The sequence below is a fragment of the Chrysemys picta genome, chromosome 8, assembly GCF_011386835.1.
Source record: "Chrysemys picta bellii isolate R12L10 chromosome 8, ASM1138683v2, whole genome shotgun sequence".
In the NCBI taxonomy this organism is placed as follows: Eukaryota; Metazoa; Chordata; order Testudines; family Emydidae; genus Chrysemys; species Chrysemys picta.
In genome coordinates this window covers 52,841,110-52,862,083 of record NC_088798.1, presented here as the reverse complement: position 1 = coordinate 52,862,083, position 20,974 = coordinate 52,841,110, and the positions used below count along the sequence as shown (strand labels likewise).

General features: G+C 43.0%; 1 protein-coding gene across 3 annotated transcripts in view; it reads left to right on the top strand.

Annotated features, from left to right (window-relative positions):
- HMCN1 (hemicentin 1) overlaps positions 1–20,974 on the top strand; it is a 335,176-nt gene that overhangs the window by 219,612 nt on the left and 94,590 nt on the right. For all 3 annotated transcript variants that reach the window (XM_065554460.1, XM_065554461.1, XM_065554459.1), the window contains exons 43-47: positions 1,383–1,505; positions 2,943–3,104; positions 6,560–6,841; positions 8,685–8,852; positions 12,066–12,179. In XM_065554460.1, coding sequence (XP_065410532.1) covers positions 1,383–1,505; positions 2,943–3,104; positions 6,560–6,841; positions 8,685–8,852; positions 12,066–12,179 — 849 coding nt within the window. The remainder of the gene's footprint in view (positions 1–1,382; positions 1,506–2,942; positions 3,105–6,559; positions 6,842–8,684; positions 8,853–12,065; positions 12,180–20,974) is intronic.

Here is a 20,974-nt window from a genome sequence, read left to right as displayed (position 1 = left end):
TCCCACCTTACATCCAATCCCAATTTTACAGCAGACTCTCACTGTTGCAAAAGATTCTTCTCTGGCATCAGCAGAGGGTGCTAGATTTGCCCCTTTTCTGTGCAGAGAGCATTTTAATACCATTTTGAAGGAAGAGATAATTTTGTGTTCGTTAGCAGCATTGACTAGAAAAACTTAATGGAAACCAAAAGTTGCCTGTAAAAGCCATCTGTGGTTAACTGTTTAGAATGAAATCCTTTGTTTACTCCTAGGAGCAGAAATGGTGTTTGCCATATTTTTGAGTGGTAAATACAGGAAATGTGTCCGTCTGATTATGTTCCGAGTATTAGTGAGATCCCCAGAGCTAACTCTAATTGCAGAAACTTTCAGAACACAGCCTATGTACTAAAGATAATATTTGTCTCCTTGGAGACTGGCATAAGCTTAATGGTTTGAAGCAGAACAAATGAAACCAGAGCTTGAAACCAGTATAATACAGTATAAAGCTTTACTGTCGCCAGTGTTGAAACTCATGCATCTGTTTCTGCTTAATAAAAAATTATGGGACTCAGAGGGCTACAGTGTCAGACAGAAATGCTTTCCTATTTTCATGTGGTAGAAATGTGTTGGATAAGCCATTCACTAGTGAGAGTCCCTTCTCCCACTTCAGCCTGAGGTATCCACTGCTTCTCCTGGTCGATTTTCAAGGATTTACTATTGCATGTTAAGGAAAGTTACCTCCCCAGCTCCAAGCAGGCCATTATCCCTTCTTTGGGAACTGACCCAAAATATTAAAAACTGTTGAAGATCAGAGTGAAAATGGATTGGCCTTTCTTTCCTGTGCTTCCTTTCCTGTTGCATAATAACTGAACAGGGGGGACACTCAATATTAGACTCAGCAAAAGGTCATGCTTCTTGAGGAAGCATGCAGACAATCAAGGACTTTGTGGCCAAGGGACATAATCAAGATCGTGGCTGTGGTTGAATTTTAAAAGGGGCTGAGTAGCTTGCAGACTTACAGTATCTAAAGGTTCATAAACTAAGATAATGAGTTGGGCAATCATTCGGGGTGAGATTCTGCCTGGCAGGTCTGTAATGTAGGTAAGGGCATAGGAGCCTCCTCTTATGGTGCAACCTGCATTAGAGCCAGTCAGAATTGCAGGGAATGTGTTCAACAGGGGGCAGGAACTGCTCAGATTCCCCTGGGGAGGGAGCCAGTCACCCAGAGGGAGTATGCTGTACCCCACAAAGGGGTACTCCTCCAGGGCAGTGGATGCAGTACCTGTGTCCTGCTCAATGCACGATGGTGTTCCATTTGCTTTTACCAGGTCTGACATTAGCCCAGTGTTAGCCGGTCTCATTCTGGTTCACTGAGTGCATTTTTTGGTATTTTTTGTTTTCAGTGCCACCAAGTATTTATGGTTCAGATGAACTCTCCCAACTGGCAGTAACTGAAGGAAGCCTTATCAGTTTGGTATGTGAATCCAGTGGTATTCCACCACCAAGCCTTACCTGGAAAAAGAACAGTGAGTTACCATTATCAATAGTTACAAAAGAAACTGTTAATTTTCTTCTTGCAATTTTCACCTTTTTTCCCCTCAAACACTTTGGGAGGAATTTTCATAGGACCCTAAGGAAATTAAGGTGCTTAAATGCCATTGAAATTCAGTGCTAATTTCAGTGGGATTTCCTTAGGCTCTGTTTACATGCCCAGCCTCAGCGTGATGACAATAGTATCTAGGTACAGTCATTGCCATTTGTGATTTACTGAACTTTCCTTTACCCAAATCAATATTCAGAGGGATCTGTAAATCCTTGTGCTTCAGGGTATAAACTGATTACCAGCATATGTCCCCCTTATGATTTAGTATTGCACAGTTAGGCCATTTTGAATTTTTCCATATGACCCTTAAGCATTAACCAGTTGGAGACAGGATATCAGACAAGATAGAATCATTGAACTGCTCCAATATGGTAATTCCTATGTTCTTAATCAGTCCCAGTGTTTAAGTCTAAACATGCCTTTCCAGCCTGTCTTATCTATTTATCTGTATATCTATGTTCTTTTTAGGGCGCTGTTCTTTGTGGTATCTGAATGCCTGACCCTAACTGAATTTTGTAGGAGTTGTAGGAAGAGAAATGTTTGTTATAAAACACTACTTTTACTTAATAGAATTTTCGGACAAGATTCAATTGTGGCAAATCCTTATTATGATGCATTATCATTTAGTCATTTTGTCAACTTATAGAACAGGGGTCGGCAACGTTCGGCATGCGGCTCTCCAGAGTAATCACCCTAGCGGGCCGGGCCAGTTTATTTACCTGCTGACGCGGCAGGTTCAGCCGATCGTGGCCCCCACTGGCCGTGATTCGCCATCCCGGGCCAATGGGGGCGGCGGGAAGCCGCGGCCAGCACATCCCTCGGCCCTCGCCCATTGGCCCAGGATGGCGAACCGCGCCGTGTGGGGGCAGCGATCGGCCAAACCTGCCATGTCAGTAGGTAAATAAACTGGCCCGGCCCGCTAGGGTGCTTACCCTGGCGAGCCACGTGCCGAACGTTGCCGACCCGTTATAGAAGTTAAAAAGGCAAATACAAGTTGTCTTATTACTGTATATTAAGGCCTACATTTTCACACTCAGGTGCCTAAAATTAAATTAAAAAATTTCAACATTGAGAAAAACATTTGAAAGTGGCAGCTTCATTTTCTGAGCACCCAGGGCTCACACTTCTCAGCACCTTCAAAAATCTCCTCCATAAACAAATGTACGATTTTCAAATGCACAAATCAGAGATAAGCATCCAAAGTTAGGCATCCAAGTTTGAAAATTTGGGTCTAAGCAACTTCTTTATTTTTATGAGTGGCAACTCTAGGCTCAGATATTTCTACAAAGAGCCAGTGGAATTTACTGAACAACCTCATTACCATTCTTTGTGTTTTTATCTGAAAGAATCTCTCTTGCAGGTTCTCCATTGCCGGCTGACCCTACAGGAAGAGTCAGAGTGCTGTCTGGAGGCAGACAGTTGCAGATTTCAATTGCTGAAAAATCTGATGCTGCATCCTATATGTGTCTGGCTTCAAACATAGCTGGAAACACAAAGAAAGAATACAATTTGCAAGTTTATGGTAGGTCATTATGTAATATTCTTTATATGGTTATAGATCTGGAAAATCAATTACGTTATGAAACCTTAATTAGTAAAGCTGTGTTAAGACTGTAAGGTTTTCAGAGAGTGACTTCCAGATGGAACAACATCAGCACAAGATCCTACTAGCTCAGCCAGAGTGAGGATTAATTTTTGGAGTCACCTGAAAACCTGCTGGCTGCATACCATAAGGATATTGATTCAGAGCTCAGCTGAAATAATATGTAAGGCACCCTGACAGTGAGTCCAGCCACCAGATGGGAAATTCCTGGAATTGATTGAGTCTGTTCTGATATGTAACAGATACAGATGCAAAAGTGATTTTCACTTGAATTCATCCTGAAAATTACTTTCTGCTGTGATAACATTACATATAGGCTGTGTTTATTTAGGAGTATGTTTTGCATGTGGTATAATACAGAAATGCTCTGATACACACTTATTACACACATGTTATACAACAGATACATTATGTTATTGTAAATAGTAAAGGACACAATACTGAGACAGCCTAAAAAAAGGCAGCTAAGGAAAAATGATGAGAATAACTAAATACTGAAGTTTTTAAAAACCTTGCAGATATAGAACGCTTTTCAGGCAGAAAAATCCTGTAACATTTCAACAAACAGACACGTTTTGACAAATAGGGAGGAACTGGTTGAGAATTTGAAAGTGGAAGGCAGCTTAGGTGAAAGTAGTAATGAAATGGTAGAGTTCATGATTCTAAGGAATGGTAGCAGGGAAAACAGCACAATAAAGATAATGGATTTCAAGAAGGCAGACTTCAGCAAACTCTGGGTGTTGGTAGGTAAGATCCCATGGGAAGTAAGTCTAAGGGGAAAAAACAGTTCAAGAAAGTTGGCAGTTTTTCAAAGAGATATTATGAAGGGCACATGGGCAAACTATCCCTCTGTGTATCAAGTGGGATCCTGCAGGGATCAGTTCCGCATTCAGTTCTATTCAATATCTTCATTGGTGATTTAGAAAATGGTATAGAAAATATCCTTATAAAGTGTGTAGATGATATCAACCTGGGAGGGGTTGCAAGTGCTTTGGTGAATAGGATTAAAATTCAAAATGATCTGGACAAATTGGAGAAATGGTGTGAAGAAAATAGGATGAAATTCAATAAGGACAAATGCAAAGTACTCCACTGAGGAAGGAATAATCAGTTGCACACATCCAAAATGGGAAATGACTGAGTAGGAAGGAGTACATCAGAAAGGGATCTGGGGATCATAGTGGATCACAAACTAAATATGAGTCAACAGTGTAATACTGTTGCAAAAAAAGCAAACATAATTCTGGGACGTATTAGCAGGAGTGTTGTTAGCAAGACATGAGAAGTAATTCTTCAGTTCTGTTCCATGCTTATTAGGCTTCAACTGGAGTATTGTGTCCAGTTCTGGGTGCCACATTTCAGGAAGGATGTGGACAAATTAGAGAAGGTCCAGAGAAGAACAACAAAAATGATTAACAGTCTAGAAAACATGACCTATGAGGGAAGATTAAAGAAATTGGGTTTGTTTAGTCTGGAGAAGAGAAGACTGAGAGAGGACATGATAACAGTTTTCAAGTACATAAAAAGTTGTTAGGAGGAGGAGGGAGGTAAAATGTTCTCCTTAACCTCTGAGGATAGGACAAGAAGCAATGGGCTTAAATTGCAGCAAGAATGGTTTAGGTTGGACATTAGGAAAAGCTTCCTAACTGTCGTTAGGGAGCCAGCTGTGGTCACTGAATTAGGGTGAACTGCAAAGAATGGGGCAGCCAACCAATACTTAGATTTACCAAGACTGCATAAAGCAGCTTCTTTATTAGCTTACTGATTACTCAGAAGTCCAAACAACACAGTTCCCTTAAAGTGATCCAGCCTCAGGCCTCCATCCAGGTACCTAAGTCAAATATAATGATTTCCGAAAATCTTATTTCATCATTTAAAAGAAAAGGTTCTACTAATCTCAAAGGCTCGGACACATTAGCTCCCAGGTTATTGAATATTCCAGATCTTACCCAAATACATGCTACAGCCAATTCTTATTAACTAAACTAAAATGTATTAAAAAACAAAAGAGAGAGAGAATGGTTAAAAGGGATCAATATACATACAGACATGAGTTCAATTCATTGAGGTTTAGATTCATAGCAGAGATGGTGAGCTTTGTAGTTGCAAAGAGTTCCTTTAGAATTTAGTTTGTAGATTATAGTCCAATGTCCAAATATCATATTCAGGACATAACAGCAAAACTGGGACCTCAGTCTTGCAACTCAAACTTCCCCTGATGAAGCTTAAGCAGAGCTGAGATGACAGAATCAGGACCCAAGGATCTTTTATACAATTTAATGTCCTCTTTGACAAGTTGGGGGTTCCTCTGGGAACAAAAGGTAATTAGGATGACTTTGAAGGGGTTCATAACCGGAACTTAGTTATAGAATTAACATAAGGCAATTTGCTTGCTCCTCCACCATTCACAGATTATTTGCTATACATTTCAAAGAGAGATGAATACAGAGATATCCCATGTTTACAATTCATTTAAATGCTAGGATGTTCTTTTGATCTCTGAATTATCAGACTACAGCATAGACAGGGACTGTTGATTACATTGTCAACCCTACTCCTGCACATGTAAATACACAAAAACACAAACATTATCTTCCTACATGTCTTTTGAGGGTTATTTATTTTTCAGGATGTTTAACCCTTTCTGGCCATGCGTCACAGTAGTTAAGCACTGGAATAAATTGCCAAAGGAGGTTGTGGAATCTCCATCTTTGGAGGTTTTTAAGAGCAGGGTAGACAAATACCTGTCAGGAATGGTTTAGATAATACTTAGTCCTGCCATGCGTGCAGGGGACTAAGCTAGATGACCTTTAGAGGTCCCTTCCAGTCCTATAATTCTATGTTTATAAAGTGGTTTGGGATCCTTACACACAGGCAGGAATCACTTCACCTACCACTGAAATGTAGCTCCCTTTAAGTTGAAATCTACCTACAGCAGCTCAACACAACTATTTGGGACTGAAACTGAATAAGAATGAAGCAGCCATTTGAAACTGCAAGGTGAATATTAAGTCATTAAAATGCAATTAATACTTTAACTGGAAATTAGCCAAAATACTAGGATTAATACTTATATTCTTGTGAAAAAAGCCATTGACCACAAGTGGTAAAGACATTTTTACATGCTTATGTTTTTTCACATCTTAGCTTCAGTAGCACAGTGTCTCCTGACACCAAGCATTATCTGAGTACCGACTCAGAAGACAGAGTGCAACCTACTGAATTGCCAGCACCACTTTCTGCAGCAGTGTGGTGTTTCTTGGTGATCTCCCTTTTAAGTACTTCACTCATTCTTATGTGTAAGAATCAGTGCACATTCTGAACCTCCGCTTCTCATGCTAAAGTTCTACATTTTGTTTCCTTTTCTTTAATAGTTCGCCCAACTATACTGAACAGTGGGAACCACCCGTTTGAAGTTATTGTAACCCGAGGGAATAATGTTTCACTGGAGTGCAAAGTACTGGGTAACCCACAGCCAGCAATAACCTGGATGAAAGATGGTCGTCCCCTTGTCAACGGGAGGGGAGTAGAAATACTGAATGATGGACATCTTCTTCAGCTGAAGAACGCCCAAGTGTCTGACACTGGCCGCTACGTGTGTGTGGCTGTGAATGTGGCAGGACTGACTGATAGGAAATATGATGTAAACATTCATGGTGAGTAGGGGAGATGAATGGAGCAGGCAAGGTAGACACAGATATGTTTTCAGGTTTACCCGGGGGCAGTAAGGAAACAGTTGTCATATTGATGTAGATGTTCCAGTTGTTCCTATCACATGCTCTAGGCACATTACATAGATTAAAGCAGAAATGTTATTTTAAAAAACAAAACAAATACAAATCTTCTAACCCCTAAACATAGCCCTCCTAAAATCAAACCAACCCCCGTCTCCATCCCAGCTTCATCCTAAAGAAAAAGCTGGGAAAATAGTCAGGTCTTGCGGAGCATCCTGAAGGTAATCAAATCTGGGCTCAGATCCTCTAAGATAGGAAATGAGTGAGAAACCAAGAAAACTCTGCTGCTCGTCCTCACCTGATAAAACTAGGTGGATGTTAGCTTGGATGCACTGAAGAATCACAGCTGCTAAGGTATTGCATGAGGATAGAGACAGTTTCTCAAGTAGTCAGAATGCAAACCAGTTAGGACTTTACAGGTTAAAACCAAACCTTAAACTTCATTCAGAAATCAGCTGGTAGCCTATGCAAGTTACGGAGCACAAGTGTGCATGTGCATCCAGCAAGAAGGAACAATTAATGAGCAGACACTAGCTGCAATATCAGAATGGTTTCATTTATAGCCCCAGGTAGAGTACATTTCAGTAATCTAACTTCAGTGGCATGGATTACAGTGTGAGTATCTGCATTTAAAAGAAAAGCCATGGTATGTGATTTTAAAAATCACTGTGTCCAGTCTGATTCAGAATGGGACTTTAGCTACACTCTGGCTATCCTTCCTGTTTCATCAGACACAGGTTATTTGACTACCGGGTTAGGGTAGCTACTGTATCAGTGGATGAGGATGACTGATTATCATCACTAACATGGTCTGTTTGACAAGTATTCTGCCACAGATCCCACTGAAACACGAAGGTTTATGAACATCTTGAGATAACAGGAGCCATGCAGCCCATCTCCAATTCTAAAGTCTTCCTATAAAATGAGAAAGGGAAACAGCAACTAGAGAAGAAAGGGAAAGGAAGGGAGAGAAAAAGAAATTAAGTTGAAAATGAAGAAAATAAGTTTATTTCTGTAATTATTAAAAAAGAGAGGTGAAAATTACACTGCGGTTCTTTCTAGTTGGAAGCCTCTGGGGTGGCAAATTTTCTTTTTTTACTTCTAACACTTCTCTTATTTTATTATTAAACTTGGATGTATTGAAGAGAAAATTGTAAACTTAATATGCTCGCAGACTCAGATCTGTTCCTAAGCCTGAACTTCCTGCATGGAAGTGTAAAATGTGGAACCGTGCAAAACATCAAATTATTCCTCTTCCTAACAATGAAAAACTGACAAGAGATTTACTATTGTTATTTAAATCACTGAAAGGGGGGGTTAGATCATATTTTTGCTTTTTCTATTAGAAAAAGTACAGTATTCTGGCAGTCTGACACAATTTTTCTTAACAATTCACTAGCTGTAAAATGGACATAGCAAGCAAAATGTAATATTGTGTACTAACTATGATTCTGAACCCACAAAAGGATCTACGGGGATTGATAGAATCAGGTCCAAGATGTTTATATCTTCTGCCTTTGTGACATGATGTCTCAATAATATGAAGACTGAAAATGTTAAAATGATGGTACTTTGCTACTGTGTAAATAGAATAGAAAAATAAAGTTACACTGCAACTGTGCAGTCCCATACTGGTCAGGATGGTTTTAGCTGCAGTGAATTAATTTGTTAGTTTAAAGAATGTGGTGTGTCTTATCCAGAATTAATCTTAGTTATTTTTATTCAGTGTTATCAGGTGTGTTTTTTCCTTTGTTTTGCTTTGTAGTCCCTCCAAGTGTTGTAGGTGACCTGGAAGTGCCTGAAAACATCAGCACGGTGGAGAAAAATCCTGTCACTCTGATCTGTGAAGCATCTGGAATTCCCCTGCCATCAATAACATGGCTGAAGAATGGAAGGCCTATCCCCTTGAATAGCTCTGTGAGAATTCTGTCAGGTACAGTTGAGAGTCTGATCTACTAATAACACAAGCAGAAATAGGAACTCTTGCTGAGTGCTTGTCCATTAAAGAAAGACACACATAGCTTAGGGTCAGATTGGCTGCAGCATTTATTAAATAGCCAGTTGAACCAAATCTGAACCAAGCAGAAAGTTCTTACCGAATTTCATTTAGAGCTATGTTAACTTGTGCAGATCTGAGAATCTCAGAGCTGTTGCAATGCATGGCTTGCAGCCCAGTATCCAGTGGTGTGCAAGAGCTAACATCTACAAGTGAGATCCCACTCTGGGATTTGGCAACCTGTTGATTGGTCCAACCTGGTAAGGGCCTATGCATAGGAACATTTATCTCCAGAGCCATTTCAAATGGCAACAGCTTACCTTGTGGGTGCTGATAGGTGTGAGGCTCTCAATGTGCATGTGCACCATGAAGTCAGCTTAAGCTTAAGCTTAATCAAGCTTTTACCTCTGGATCATATTTTTTTTGTTTTTGTTTTTGTTTTTGTTTTTGTTTTTTGGCAAGGACTCACTAACTGAGCATAAAACAGAATGAAAACCCAAATAATAAGAGAACTTTCCCTTGAATATATGTGGGTCTGCAGTGACTCTAAATACCAGAACCAGAGGAAAACCTGCTTGTGTGCCCTTGGATTTAAAGTGGTAAATTCCTTTTTAACCTCAAAGCCAATCAGATCTAATCCTAGAGCAAACACAGAACAAGAAATTAAGATGGTTTGATAAGACAGAGCACCTTCTGATAAAAGCCAAAAAAGACAGCCCTTGGGCACACCATACAGCAGGTCATCAGCTGGAATGAAAGGAAGTACAGGCTTTTGAGTGCCTAACCTATAGCCAAGCAGGTGGGGAAACATGTCCCCTCCCGAGGCAGAGAGCTAGGAAAAAGCTTGTTGCATCTAGAGGAGCTCCATTACACTAAGGCAGGAGAAATGTCCCAGGCAATCAACCCTTATGACTTTGGACTCTGCCACTGGCCAATCTGATTGGCCAGTCATCTGAGTGATAGCTGCAGGTGCAATTGGGATCTTTGACTTCTAACCTCAGTCTGCTGGGGCCATCTAGAAAGGCCTGGCCCTTATGCCTTTTTTCTGAGGGGAGGATTGACACAAGAGTGTCCTAAGTGAGAAGACTGTGATTTCCATTCCAATGAACCACATTGCTCCAAGACTGCAGAGAAGGGAGAGAGCAGCCTCCTGCATGACTGACACCTGCAGTGTTACTCTGCATGTGATCGCTGTTTGGTAACTTCATATTTAAAATACATAATTGACTTAGCAGCTCTGAAGCTAACAAAGGGATATATGGACTCAATCGAAAACACTTTGAAGTTGATGAGAGTCTTTGCATAGACTTGCGTTGGCTTTGGCTCAGGCCCTTTTCAATGTTCAAGTATTAAAGGATGACCTGTGCAAGGTTTGGCAGCTGAGTGTGGCTGGGAGAAATTGATAAGTTAGGATGCTTCTCTTAAGTTGGGTCTGCAAAACTGGACTGGAAATCTAATGAGAAGTGATTTTCATGAAGTTTCTAGTTCTTCTGGTTGGGCCAGATGCATTACCCAAAGCAGCCCCTCTCTTGGGATTTCAGCCCCTCTGTTCTCAAACTTGCCCAGAACTTGGAAGAGGAGCATGAACATGGAAAAATAATGGAAAACAAACAGAACCTTGTCAGAAGTTCAAAATAGTTTGTTTAAAACTTGAATCTGGAGATTTGGAGGATATTTTATTTTATCTGAAATAATTTTCCCATCTCTAGACTTGAACATAAAAGGTTAGTCCTATTTCCAGTTATATGTTCCCTTTCTTAGCCACAGTATGTATGAAAAGAGTTTGGGTGTCTGGTAATTATGTGACATAAGCCTTATTTTTTGATCTGATGTTGGCTTTCTGTTGTGTAGATGATATTGCCATCACCTCAAACAACCTCTTTTGAGATCAGTTGTTTCCATTCTGTCCATTCATTGCTTCAACCCACTCTGATGTCACTAACTCCACAGTGGTCAGTCACTGCTGAGCTCAGAGAGATGAGCCATGGAAAGTCCTCAAGTTATCCCTGAATGTTGGTGAAGGGGGAAACTGACAATTACCCCACACCTTGTTTTCTTGTGAACCTTACATGCTGGTGTGTAATCACTCAGGAAAACTGCACAGAGTGGTGGTGAATTCTGTTTTTTTGTTTTTATGGCCTTAGAGTTGAAGTTTGGAGTTTTCTTTGGTTTTGCTTGTGAAGATGCTGAGGGAAGAATCCCTAAATTAATATCTTAAAATAGTTCACCCTTTAACTCTGCCAAAACAATTCAGTTCTGTAGATCAAAAGCATGCTTTGTGTGGCAGGGGATCAAAAACTGATTGAGTGGCCCACACACTGCTTCCATTCACTCTGAATCTCCTCTGTTTGTCCATGTTTTTTCTCATATGGTTCCTTTTAAAAACATGGGAAAAAACCCATCACATCACATCTGCATGAAGATAGATAATAGCTGTAGGAAATGGAAGAGCTTTTAGCAAGTTTTAGTATATATATGATGGGGCCAAACCCTGCCAGCAAAGCTGTGCAACTTTTGCTGTGCAAGTGTGGGGAGGACAAGATACGAGGGAAGACACACAGCCCTCTGCAGATGTTTGCTCAGTACACCGCTCAGAGGATGTTGATGGAGGAGAAGCAATCAACATAATAAGAAATTACCTTTTGCCTACTAAAATTGTTGCCTACTTTTATGGATAATACCTAAAAATAATATTAAAATTAGAATATATTAGAGAAAATTTAAAAAAATGCTCTTTTTAATTTATGTATTTGATAGCATCTTGTGTTTAGTACATTTGTTTTCCATGTGTAGCCAGCAAGGTGTACACCAAAGCACTTATATAGGTGATAGTCCCACTGACTCCAATAGGAATAGTCACAGGATCAAAGTTAAGCACAGGCATAAATGCTTTACTGGATTAGGGTCTGATCCTGACCCAGTGTAACCAATGGGAGTTTTGCCAATGATTTCAAAGGAAGCAGAATTGAGCCCAGTCAGTTTCTACTGTTTGAGAGTCTTTTACATAGCATCAGGAGATAATTTATTTTTAAACTTAATTGTAAAATCACAAAAATGGTTTGGATGCATTCAGTGTGGGATTTTTGGCATCCTTTATTTGTTTTGGAGGCTATTTTAATACCTGTATATTCTTGTGGCTTTTCTCTTCAGGGGGTAGGACACTACGTTTAATGCAGACTAAAGTGGAAGATGCTGGTCAATATACCTGTATAATAACCAATGCTGCAGGAGAAGCAAGGAAACATTTTGGCCTTTCAGTTTTAGGTAAGTATATGATTTTGATGAAAGTAGATAAAAAGTGTCATACTGTATGTTTCACCAGCATCTATATTAAAGTTTATACATAGTTCCTCTTAGGGCTTGTCTAGATGAACAGTTAGTGCATAGCAAGCTGGATGCGTATCTACAGTGCACTAGCGTGCCATGCACTGTTCAGGTAGACCCTCCTACCATGCACTAAAAGTTCCCTAGAGCACTTTCATCTACTCCCCTTTGAAAAAATTCCCTAGTGTGCCACATGCTAGTGTGCTGTAGATTTACACCCCAAGTTGCTGCGCACTAAATGTTCTTCTAAACAAGCCCTACGAAAAGTGAAAGTTCACTTGATAACGATCTGAAAATCAATTTTTAAAAAGTCAGACTTACATGTAAACTGGCTATGGTTTCATTTGAAAATTAATATCATTTAGGCATGACAACATATAATGGAATCACTGATAACTACTTATTTTCAGTTTGTAAAAATTACAGCAGTATACACAGTAAACCATGTGAAACTTAATACTGTGAATCCATTTCATTCAGTGCCAGAGCTCAGAGAAACACTCAGGGTAAAACCTCATGGGCACTGAACAAAATGTTTGTGCAAAACCTTTGTGAACTGAAACAGCCAAGTTAAACAAGTAAATGCTGTAAACAGAGGGTACCACAGGTACCACAGAGCTACTAACAGCCCATTCTGATACTGGCAGTCAAGCTGGCATTTGTTTCCATAAATCACTTTGTAGCAGGCAGGCAAGCCAGGTTGTTCAGACATGTTCAGACATGTTGGTGAGGAATTATTAGTATTATATTTGCAAAAAATATTTGAGGTAACTATGTCATATTTTTCTAAAAGTCTGGAATAATTTAGTGTTGATAATTTACTGAATTAATTTGGAGACAAGGTTGTGGTGTGTGTGTGTGTAATTCTTTTTTTTTTTTTAATTTATTGTGAGCAGTAATAGTTGGCCCAACTTTCCTCAAACCAGTCCTGAGCTTGTCTGATTTCATCTGTCATTTTTTCCATGTCTCCCATTTATTGTTTTTATCTAGTCACATTTTAATGTAGAACTCTCATAAAAGCCTTTTTAGCAGTGCTCATACACTCAGACTAAGAGGGTTTGGCCCCAATTTCATCACACTTGGCAAGGATGTGCCATGTATTAGCCATGTCTGCTTGTCCACTGACCTTACCACCATGGCTGAGTCTGCCAGTAACCATCACCCCACCCCACTAAGCACATTGTGCAGAGGACAAGTTTTAGCCACTGACAATGAAGTAGTTTCTCCAGCTTTCAGCCCATGGTTTGAGTTGTAGGCTTGATTTATTTTTGTTCTCCCGCTTTCATTTTAAACTCTTTTACTCCTTATCAGGTGCTTAAGATCTGATCTAATTTACTATTTTCTCATCAGTTTAAAGTAAATTCTATATCTTGAAATGTTTTTTAAAAATTAACTTTCACTTCCAAATTACTGGTAACACAGCTAAATTGTGTGAAAGCAAAAAACTCTTCACTTCCTGTTTTTCTGGTGTATCTAGCTATCTAGAGTCCAGTCCTGCTGTGATGGTTCGGTCACAGAGACCCCTCCTTGGGACTGTCACCTGACATGCTGAAATTATCTCGAGCCCATTTTCCCTGCCAGTTGGGACTCCAGAACCCCGCCTTGTTGAGCCAGACATGCTAGCTTGCTGCAACACAGACCCGGGGTCTTGTTAGAAATAGGTAACCTGCTGAGTTGAAAACCACTCAGCAGGTTACCTATTTCCAACACCTACACACCCAGTTCCCAATGGGATCCAAACCCCAAATAAATCCATTTTATTCTATATAAAGCTTATACAGGATAAACTCATAAATTGTCTGTCCTCTATAACACTGATAGAGAGATTTTATTAAGTAAAAAATGTAGGATTTAAGTGGTTCCAAGTAATAACAGACAGAACAAAGTAAGTTACCCAGCAAAATAAAACAAAACATGCAAGTCTAAGCCTAATACATTAAGAAATTGATTACAAGTAAAATCTCACCCTCACAGATTTTCCAATAAGCTTCTTTCACAGACTAGACTCCTTCCTACTCTGGGCCCAATCCTTTCCCCTGGTACAGTCCTTGTTCCAGCTCAGGTGGTAGCTAGGGGATTTCTCATGACTCCCTCCTTTATTCTGTTCCACCCCCTTTTATAGCTTTGGCACAAGGCGGGAATCCTTTGTCTCTCTGGGTCCGCACTCCTCCTTCTAAATGGAAAAGTACCAGGTTTAAGATGGATTCCAGTATCATGTGACATGGTCACATGTCCTGTGAGACCCCCAGCCTCCATTCTTCCTGGGCTGGCCTACACATACACAGGAAGGTTTGCAAGTAAACAGAGTTATTTACAGCCAATTGTCCTAGTCAGTGGGAGCCATCAAGCTTCCAAACCACCATTAATGGCCCACACTTTGCATTATTACAATAGGACCTCAGAGTTATACTTCATATTCCTAGTTTCAGATACAAGAATGATACATTCATACAAATAGGATGAACACACTCAGTAGATTATAAGCTTTGTAACGATTCCTTACAAAAGACCTTTTGCATAAAGCATATTCCAGTTACATTATATTCACACTCATAAGCATATTTCCATAAAACATTATGGAGTGCAAGGTCACACCTGCACTATTTGGGTTTACATGAGGGTAGAATTTGGTCCCTAGTTCATCTTCTCTTCCTTCCCAGTTATGAAGCTCTCTCTAAATCCCTTGTTATACTTCAGAGAACCAACCAGTCCTCCTTATAGCCATGTTGCTTCCTCTTCTTCAGCCTCTATGCTTTATTAGTGCTCTGAGTCCTAACTCCTTTTTCCTTTGCCCAAGTACTACAAAATGCTTCATTTAAAGAAGCAATTGCTTCTCCAAAACCATAGAGTTAACTGTGTTGTGCATTTCCCAACAATAAATGAAGCATATCGTGCCAATGGGGTGGCTCACAAATGGGAGTAAGAGGTTCACAGCTTGCCTCCTGTCATTGTTAATCATGTTGGTGCACATACTAATGAACCAGTTTTCATGTGCCTTGTCTATTTATGCACAGTACTGAAAATATAGGGGTTGTTTCCAGGAAATTGGGCTCTAAAGCTCCAGATGAATGAGAGTGAGTGTGGGTAGCAGTGATGCAAACATTATCGTCCTGAATCTGATTTTGCTTCTTCTGGCATAAACCAGGGGTTACTCTCCTGAAATTAGTGGGGAATTACACTACTGTGAGTGAGAGGAGGATTTATCTTGGCCTGTATTTCTTGTTTGTGTATAATTTGCACAGATGTGTGTTTTCTGTATGCACACAGGTGGTTAGAAATAGAACAGACTTTGGGTCAGACTGCAGGTCGACCTTTGAGCAAGTGCTCAAGTGGTAACAGAGGTCATGAGCAGATTCTCTCCTGTGTTCCCCTGAAGAGCTAGTCACAAATGTAGTCCTTGTATTGAGGGTGCAAGGACTGCTCCTGACCAGCACGTCACAAGGACTAGCCAGTTCAAAAGGAGCAAGCAGGGGAGACTGAGGTGGGGGTGCTGGCTGGCTGTAGAGTGGAACATTTTGTTACCTGTAAATCCTGCTGGGATATTGTAAGTCTTCTCTGTTGCCAATGTGGGCCTGTTCCTAGTAGGTCTGATTAAGCCATTTGTTATTTTTATATGAAAGAAACAATACGTTCAGACACAGAGACAATGTCTTCGGGCAGGACTACACTTACTACATTGGTGCAGCTGCATTGAGGTTTGTTCTACACTACGATTTTAGGTCGAATTTAGCAGTGTTACCTCGATTTAACCCTGCACCCATCCACGTGACGAAGCCCTTTTTTTTGACTTAAAGGGCTCTTAAAATCTATTTCTTTACTCCACCTCCAACGAGGGGATTAACGCTGAAATCGGCCTTGCCGGGTCGAATTTGGGGTAGTGTGGACGCAATTCGACGGTATTGGCCTCCGGGGGCTGTCCCAGAGTGCTCCATTGTGACCGCTCTGGACAGGGCTCTCAACTCAAATGCACTGGCCAAGTAGACAGGAAAAGTCCTGGCCAAGTAGACAGGAAAAGTCCTGGCCAAGTAGACAGGAAAAGTCCCGCAAACTTTTGAATTTCATTTCCTGTTTGGCCAGCGTTGTGAGCTGATCAGCACAGGTGACCATGCAGAGCTGATCAGCAGAGGTGACCATGGAGTCCCAGAATCGCAAAAGAGCTCCAGCATGGACCGAACGGGAGGTACGGGATCTGATCGCTGTATGGGGAGATGAATCCAGGCTAGCTGGACTCCGTTCCAGTAAATGAAATGCCAAAACATTTGAAAAAATCTCCAAGGGCATGAAGGACAGAGGCTATAACAGGGACTCGCGGCAGTGCCGCATGAAAATTAAGGAGCTCAGGCAAGCCTACCAAAAAAACAGAGTCAAATGGCCGCTCCGGGACACAGCCCCAAACATATTGCTTCTATGATGAGCTGCATGCCATTCTAGGGGGTGCAGCCACCAGTACCACAACCAGGGCCGGCTCTGGCTTTTTGGCCACCCCAAGCAAAAAAAAACAACAAAACCTGCGGCACAGCCGGAGCCAGGGTGCAGGGGGACTCCCTGCACTGCAGATGTGCCCCGGCTAGGGTGGGAGGGGGAGGGAGTGGGGGGAGAGAGAGAAGGGGGGCGGCCAGGGCTTCAGCGGGGCACTGTCACGTGGCCCCTCCGTGCGTGCCGCCTGCAGGGAGGGCTCTGCGCCGCTACGCTCGGCTGGGAGGGAAGGACGCGGGCTGCCCTGCCAGGCTTGCTGCAGGGCGCTCCCCTCCTCTGCGCCGCAGCCCCCTACAGGGCGGCCGGAGTGGAACAACAAAAACAACAACAAAAGCGGCTGTGCCGCCCTAGGATTGGGCAGAATGCCGCCTCCTACAAGCTGCCTCCCCAAGCACCAGCTTCTCGGCTGGTGCCTGGAGCCGGCCCTGACCCCAACCCTGTGCTTTGACTCCGTCAATGGAGTAGGACGCAACACGGAAGCGGGTTTTGGGGATGAGGAAGATAGCTCACAGCAAGGAAACGGAGAAACCGGTTTCTCCAACAGCCAGGATCTCTTTCTCACTCTGGACCTGGAGCCAGTAACTCCCGAACCCACCCAAGGCATGCTCCCAGACCCTGAGGGCACACAAGGGACCTCTGGTGAGTGTACCTTTGTAAATATTAGACATGGTTTAAAAGCAAGCGTGTTTAATGATTAATTTGTCCTGGCATTCCCGGCCAGTACAGCTACTGGAAAAGTATGTTAACGTGACTGGGAATGGAGCGGAAATCCTCCAGGGACATCTCCATAAAGCTCTCCTGCATGTACTTCCAAAGCCTTTGCAAAAGGTTTCTGGGGAGGGCAGCCTTATTCCATCCTCCATGGTAGGACACTTTACCATGCCAGGCCAGTAGCACGTAGTCGGGAATCATTGCAGAACAAAGCATTGCAGCGTATGGTCCCGGTGTTTGCTGGCATTCAAACAACATCCTGTGTTATCCTCAGTAGAGTGATATCATTCATGTCACCTGGTTGAAATAGGGTGGTTTTTTTAAGCGAACATTCAGAGGTGCCCGTTCCTGCTGGGCTATTTGCCTGTGGCTGAACAGAAATGTTCCCCGCTGTTAGCCACGCGGTGGGTGGAGGGTTGAAGCCATTAAAATGCGACCTTGTAACGAAAGCACATGTGCTATGTAATGTTAACAGCAAGGTTTACCGTGAAAGAGTGTACCCATTGTTCTATAAAATGTGTCTCTTTAACTACCACTCTCCCTTTTTTTTACTTCCACCAGTTGCATTTGTTTCTCCTTCCCAGAGGCTAGCGAAGATTAGAAGGCGAAAAAAACGCACTCGGGATGAAATGTTCTCTGAGCTCATGCTGTCCTCCCACTTTGACAGAGCAGAGCAGAATGTGTGGAGGCAGACAATGTCAGAGTGCAGGAAAGCACAATATGAACGCGAGGAGAGGTGGCGGGCTGAAGAGAGTAAGTGGCATGCTGAAGATGATAGGTGGCATCAGCTTGCTGACAGAAGGCAGGAGTCAATGCTCAGGCTGCTGGAGCATCAAACTCATATGCTCCAGCATATGGTTGAGCTGCAGGAAAGGCAGCAGGAGCACAGACTGCTGTGTAACCAACTGCCCTCCTCAAGTTCCATAGCCTCCTCATCCAGACGCCCAAGCACGCGGTGGGGGGCCTCCGGCCACCCAGCCACTCCACTCCAGAGGATTGCCCAAGTAACAGAAGGATGGCATTCAATAAGTTTTAAAGTTTTTAAGTTTTAAAGTTTTAAAGTGCAGTGTGGCCTTGTCCTTCCCTCCTCCCCCACCCCACCCTGTGCTTCCCTCCTCCCCCACCCCTCCCGGGGTACCTTGGCAGTTATTCCTCTATTTGTGTGATGAATTAATAAAGAATGCATGAATGTGAAGCAACAATGACTTTATTGCCTCTGCAAGCGGTGATCGAAGGAGGGAGGGGAGGGCGGTTAGCTTACAGGGAAGTAGAGTGAACCAAGAGGGGGGGAGGTTCATCAAGGAGAAACAAACAGAACTGTCACACCGTAGCCTGGCCAGTCATGAAACTGGTTTTCAAAGCTTCCCTGATGGTCAGTGCTTCCTGGTATGCTCTTCTAACCGCCCTGGTGTCTCGCTGCATGTAATCAGCAGCCAGGTGATTTGCCTCAACCTCCCACCCTGCCATAAACGTCTCCCCCTTACTCTCTCAGATATTGTGGAGCACACAGCAAGCAGTAATAACAATGGGAATATTGGTTTCGCTGAAGTCTAGCCGAGTCAGTAAACTGCACCAGTGCGCTTTTAAACATCCAAATGCACATTCTACCACCATTCTGCACTTGCTCAGCCTATAGAGGAACAGCTACTGACTACTGTCCAGGTTGCCTGTGTATGGCTTCATGAGCCATGGCATTTAGGGGTAGGCTGGGTCCCCAAGGATAACTACAGGCATTTCAACATCCCCAACGGTTATTTTCTGGTCTGGGAAGAAAGTCCCTTCCTGCAGCTTTTGAAACAGACCAGAGTTCCCGAAGATGCGAGTGTCATGTACCTTTCTCGGCCATCCCACGTTGATATTGGTGAAACATCCCTTGTGATCCACCAGTGCTTGCAGCACCATTGAAAAGTACCCCTTTTGGTTTATGTACTCACTGGCTTGGTGCTCCGGTGCCAAGATAGGGATATGGGTTTCGTCTATCGCCCCACCACAGTTAGGGAATCCCATTGTAGCAAAGCCATCCACTGTGGCCTGCACATTTCCCAGAGTCACTACTCTTGATATCAGCAGCTCTTTGATTGTGTTGGCTACTTGGATCACAGCAGCCCCCACAGTAGATTTGCCCACTCCAAATTGATGGCTGACTGACCGGTAGCTGTCTGGCGTTGCAAGCTTCTACAGGGCTATCGCCACTCGCTTCTCAACTGTGAGGGCTGCTCTCATCTCGGTATTCTAGCGCTTCAGGGCAGGGGAAAGCAAGTCACAAAGTTCCATGAAAGTGCCCTTATGCATGCAAAAGTTTTACAGCCACTGGGAATCGTCCCAGATCTGCAACACTATGCAGTCCCACCAGTGCGTGCTTGTTTCCCGGGCCCAGAATCGGCGTTCCATGGCATGAACCTGCCCCAGTAACACCATGATGTGCACATTGCTGGGGCCCGTACTTTGTGAGAAGTCTATGTCCATGTCTATGTCCTCATCACTCTCGTCACCGTGCTGCTGTCGCCTCCTCGCCTGGTTTCGCTTTTGCAGGTTCTGGTTCTGCATATACTGCAGGATAATGTGCGTGATGTTTACAGTGCTCAGAATTGCCGCGGTGATCTGAGCAGGCTCCATGTTCCCAGTGCTATGGTGTCTGCACTGAAAAAAGGCGCGAAACAATTGTCTGCCGTTTCTCTGACAGAGGGAGGGGCGACTGACAACATGGCTTACAAGGAATTAAAATCAACAAGGGCTGGCTTTTCATCAAGGAGAAACACAAACAACTGTCACACAGAATGACCCCCTCAAGGATTGAACTCAAAACCCTTGAGTTTAGCAGGCTGTTGATTTCTCGGAGGAAGGGAGGGAGCCAGGGGGAAGCAAATTAATACAAAACAAATCTGGTCTATTTCTTATTTTGGTCCACTCCATCTATCTTATACATCTTAGGCTGGCAGCAGACAGTGTAGTACGACTGCTAGCCATCGTCATCTCCTGGGTGCTTTCCAGAAGATGGTGCAGTACGACTGGGGAATGACCTGGCTGAGTCACTCCCATGTCTGCCCAGGCGCCCCTGACCGACCTCACTGAGGTCGGCTAAAAGAGCACCCAGGAATATGACGACGATGGCTACCAGTCGTAATGCATTGTCTGCTGCCAAAAGGCAATGAACTGCTGCTTTGTAGCAATGCAGTCCCACGTCTGCCAGCACCCAGAAGACATACGGTGACGGTGAGCTGAGCGGGCTCCATGCTTGCCGTGGTATGGCGTCTGCACAGGTAACCCAGCAAAAAAGGCACGAAACGATTGTCTGCCATTGCTTTCATGGAGGGAGGGAGAGGGGGGCCTGACAACATGTACCCAGAACCACCCACGACACTGTTTTTGCCCTATCAGGCATTGGGATCTCAACCCAAAATTCCAATGAGTGGCGGAGACTGCGGGAACTGTGGGATAGCTACCCACAGTGCAACGCTCCAGAAATTGATGCTAGCCTCGGTACTGTAAACGCAGTCCGCCGACTTAATGCACTTAGACCATTTTGTGTGGGGACACACACAATTGAC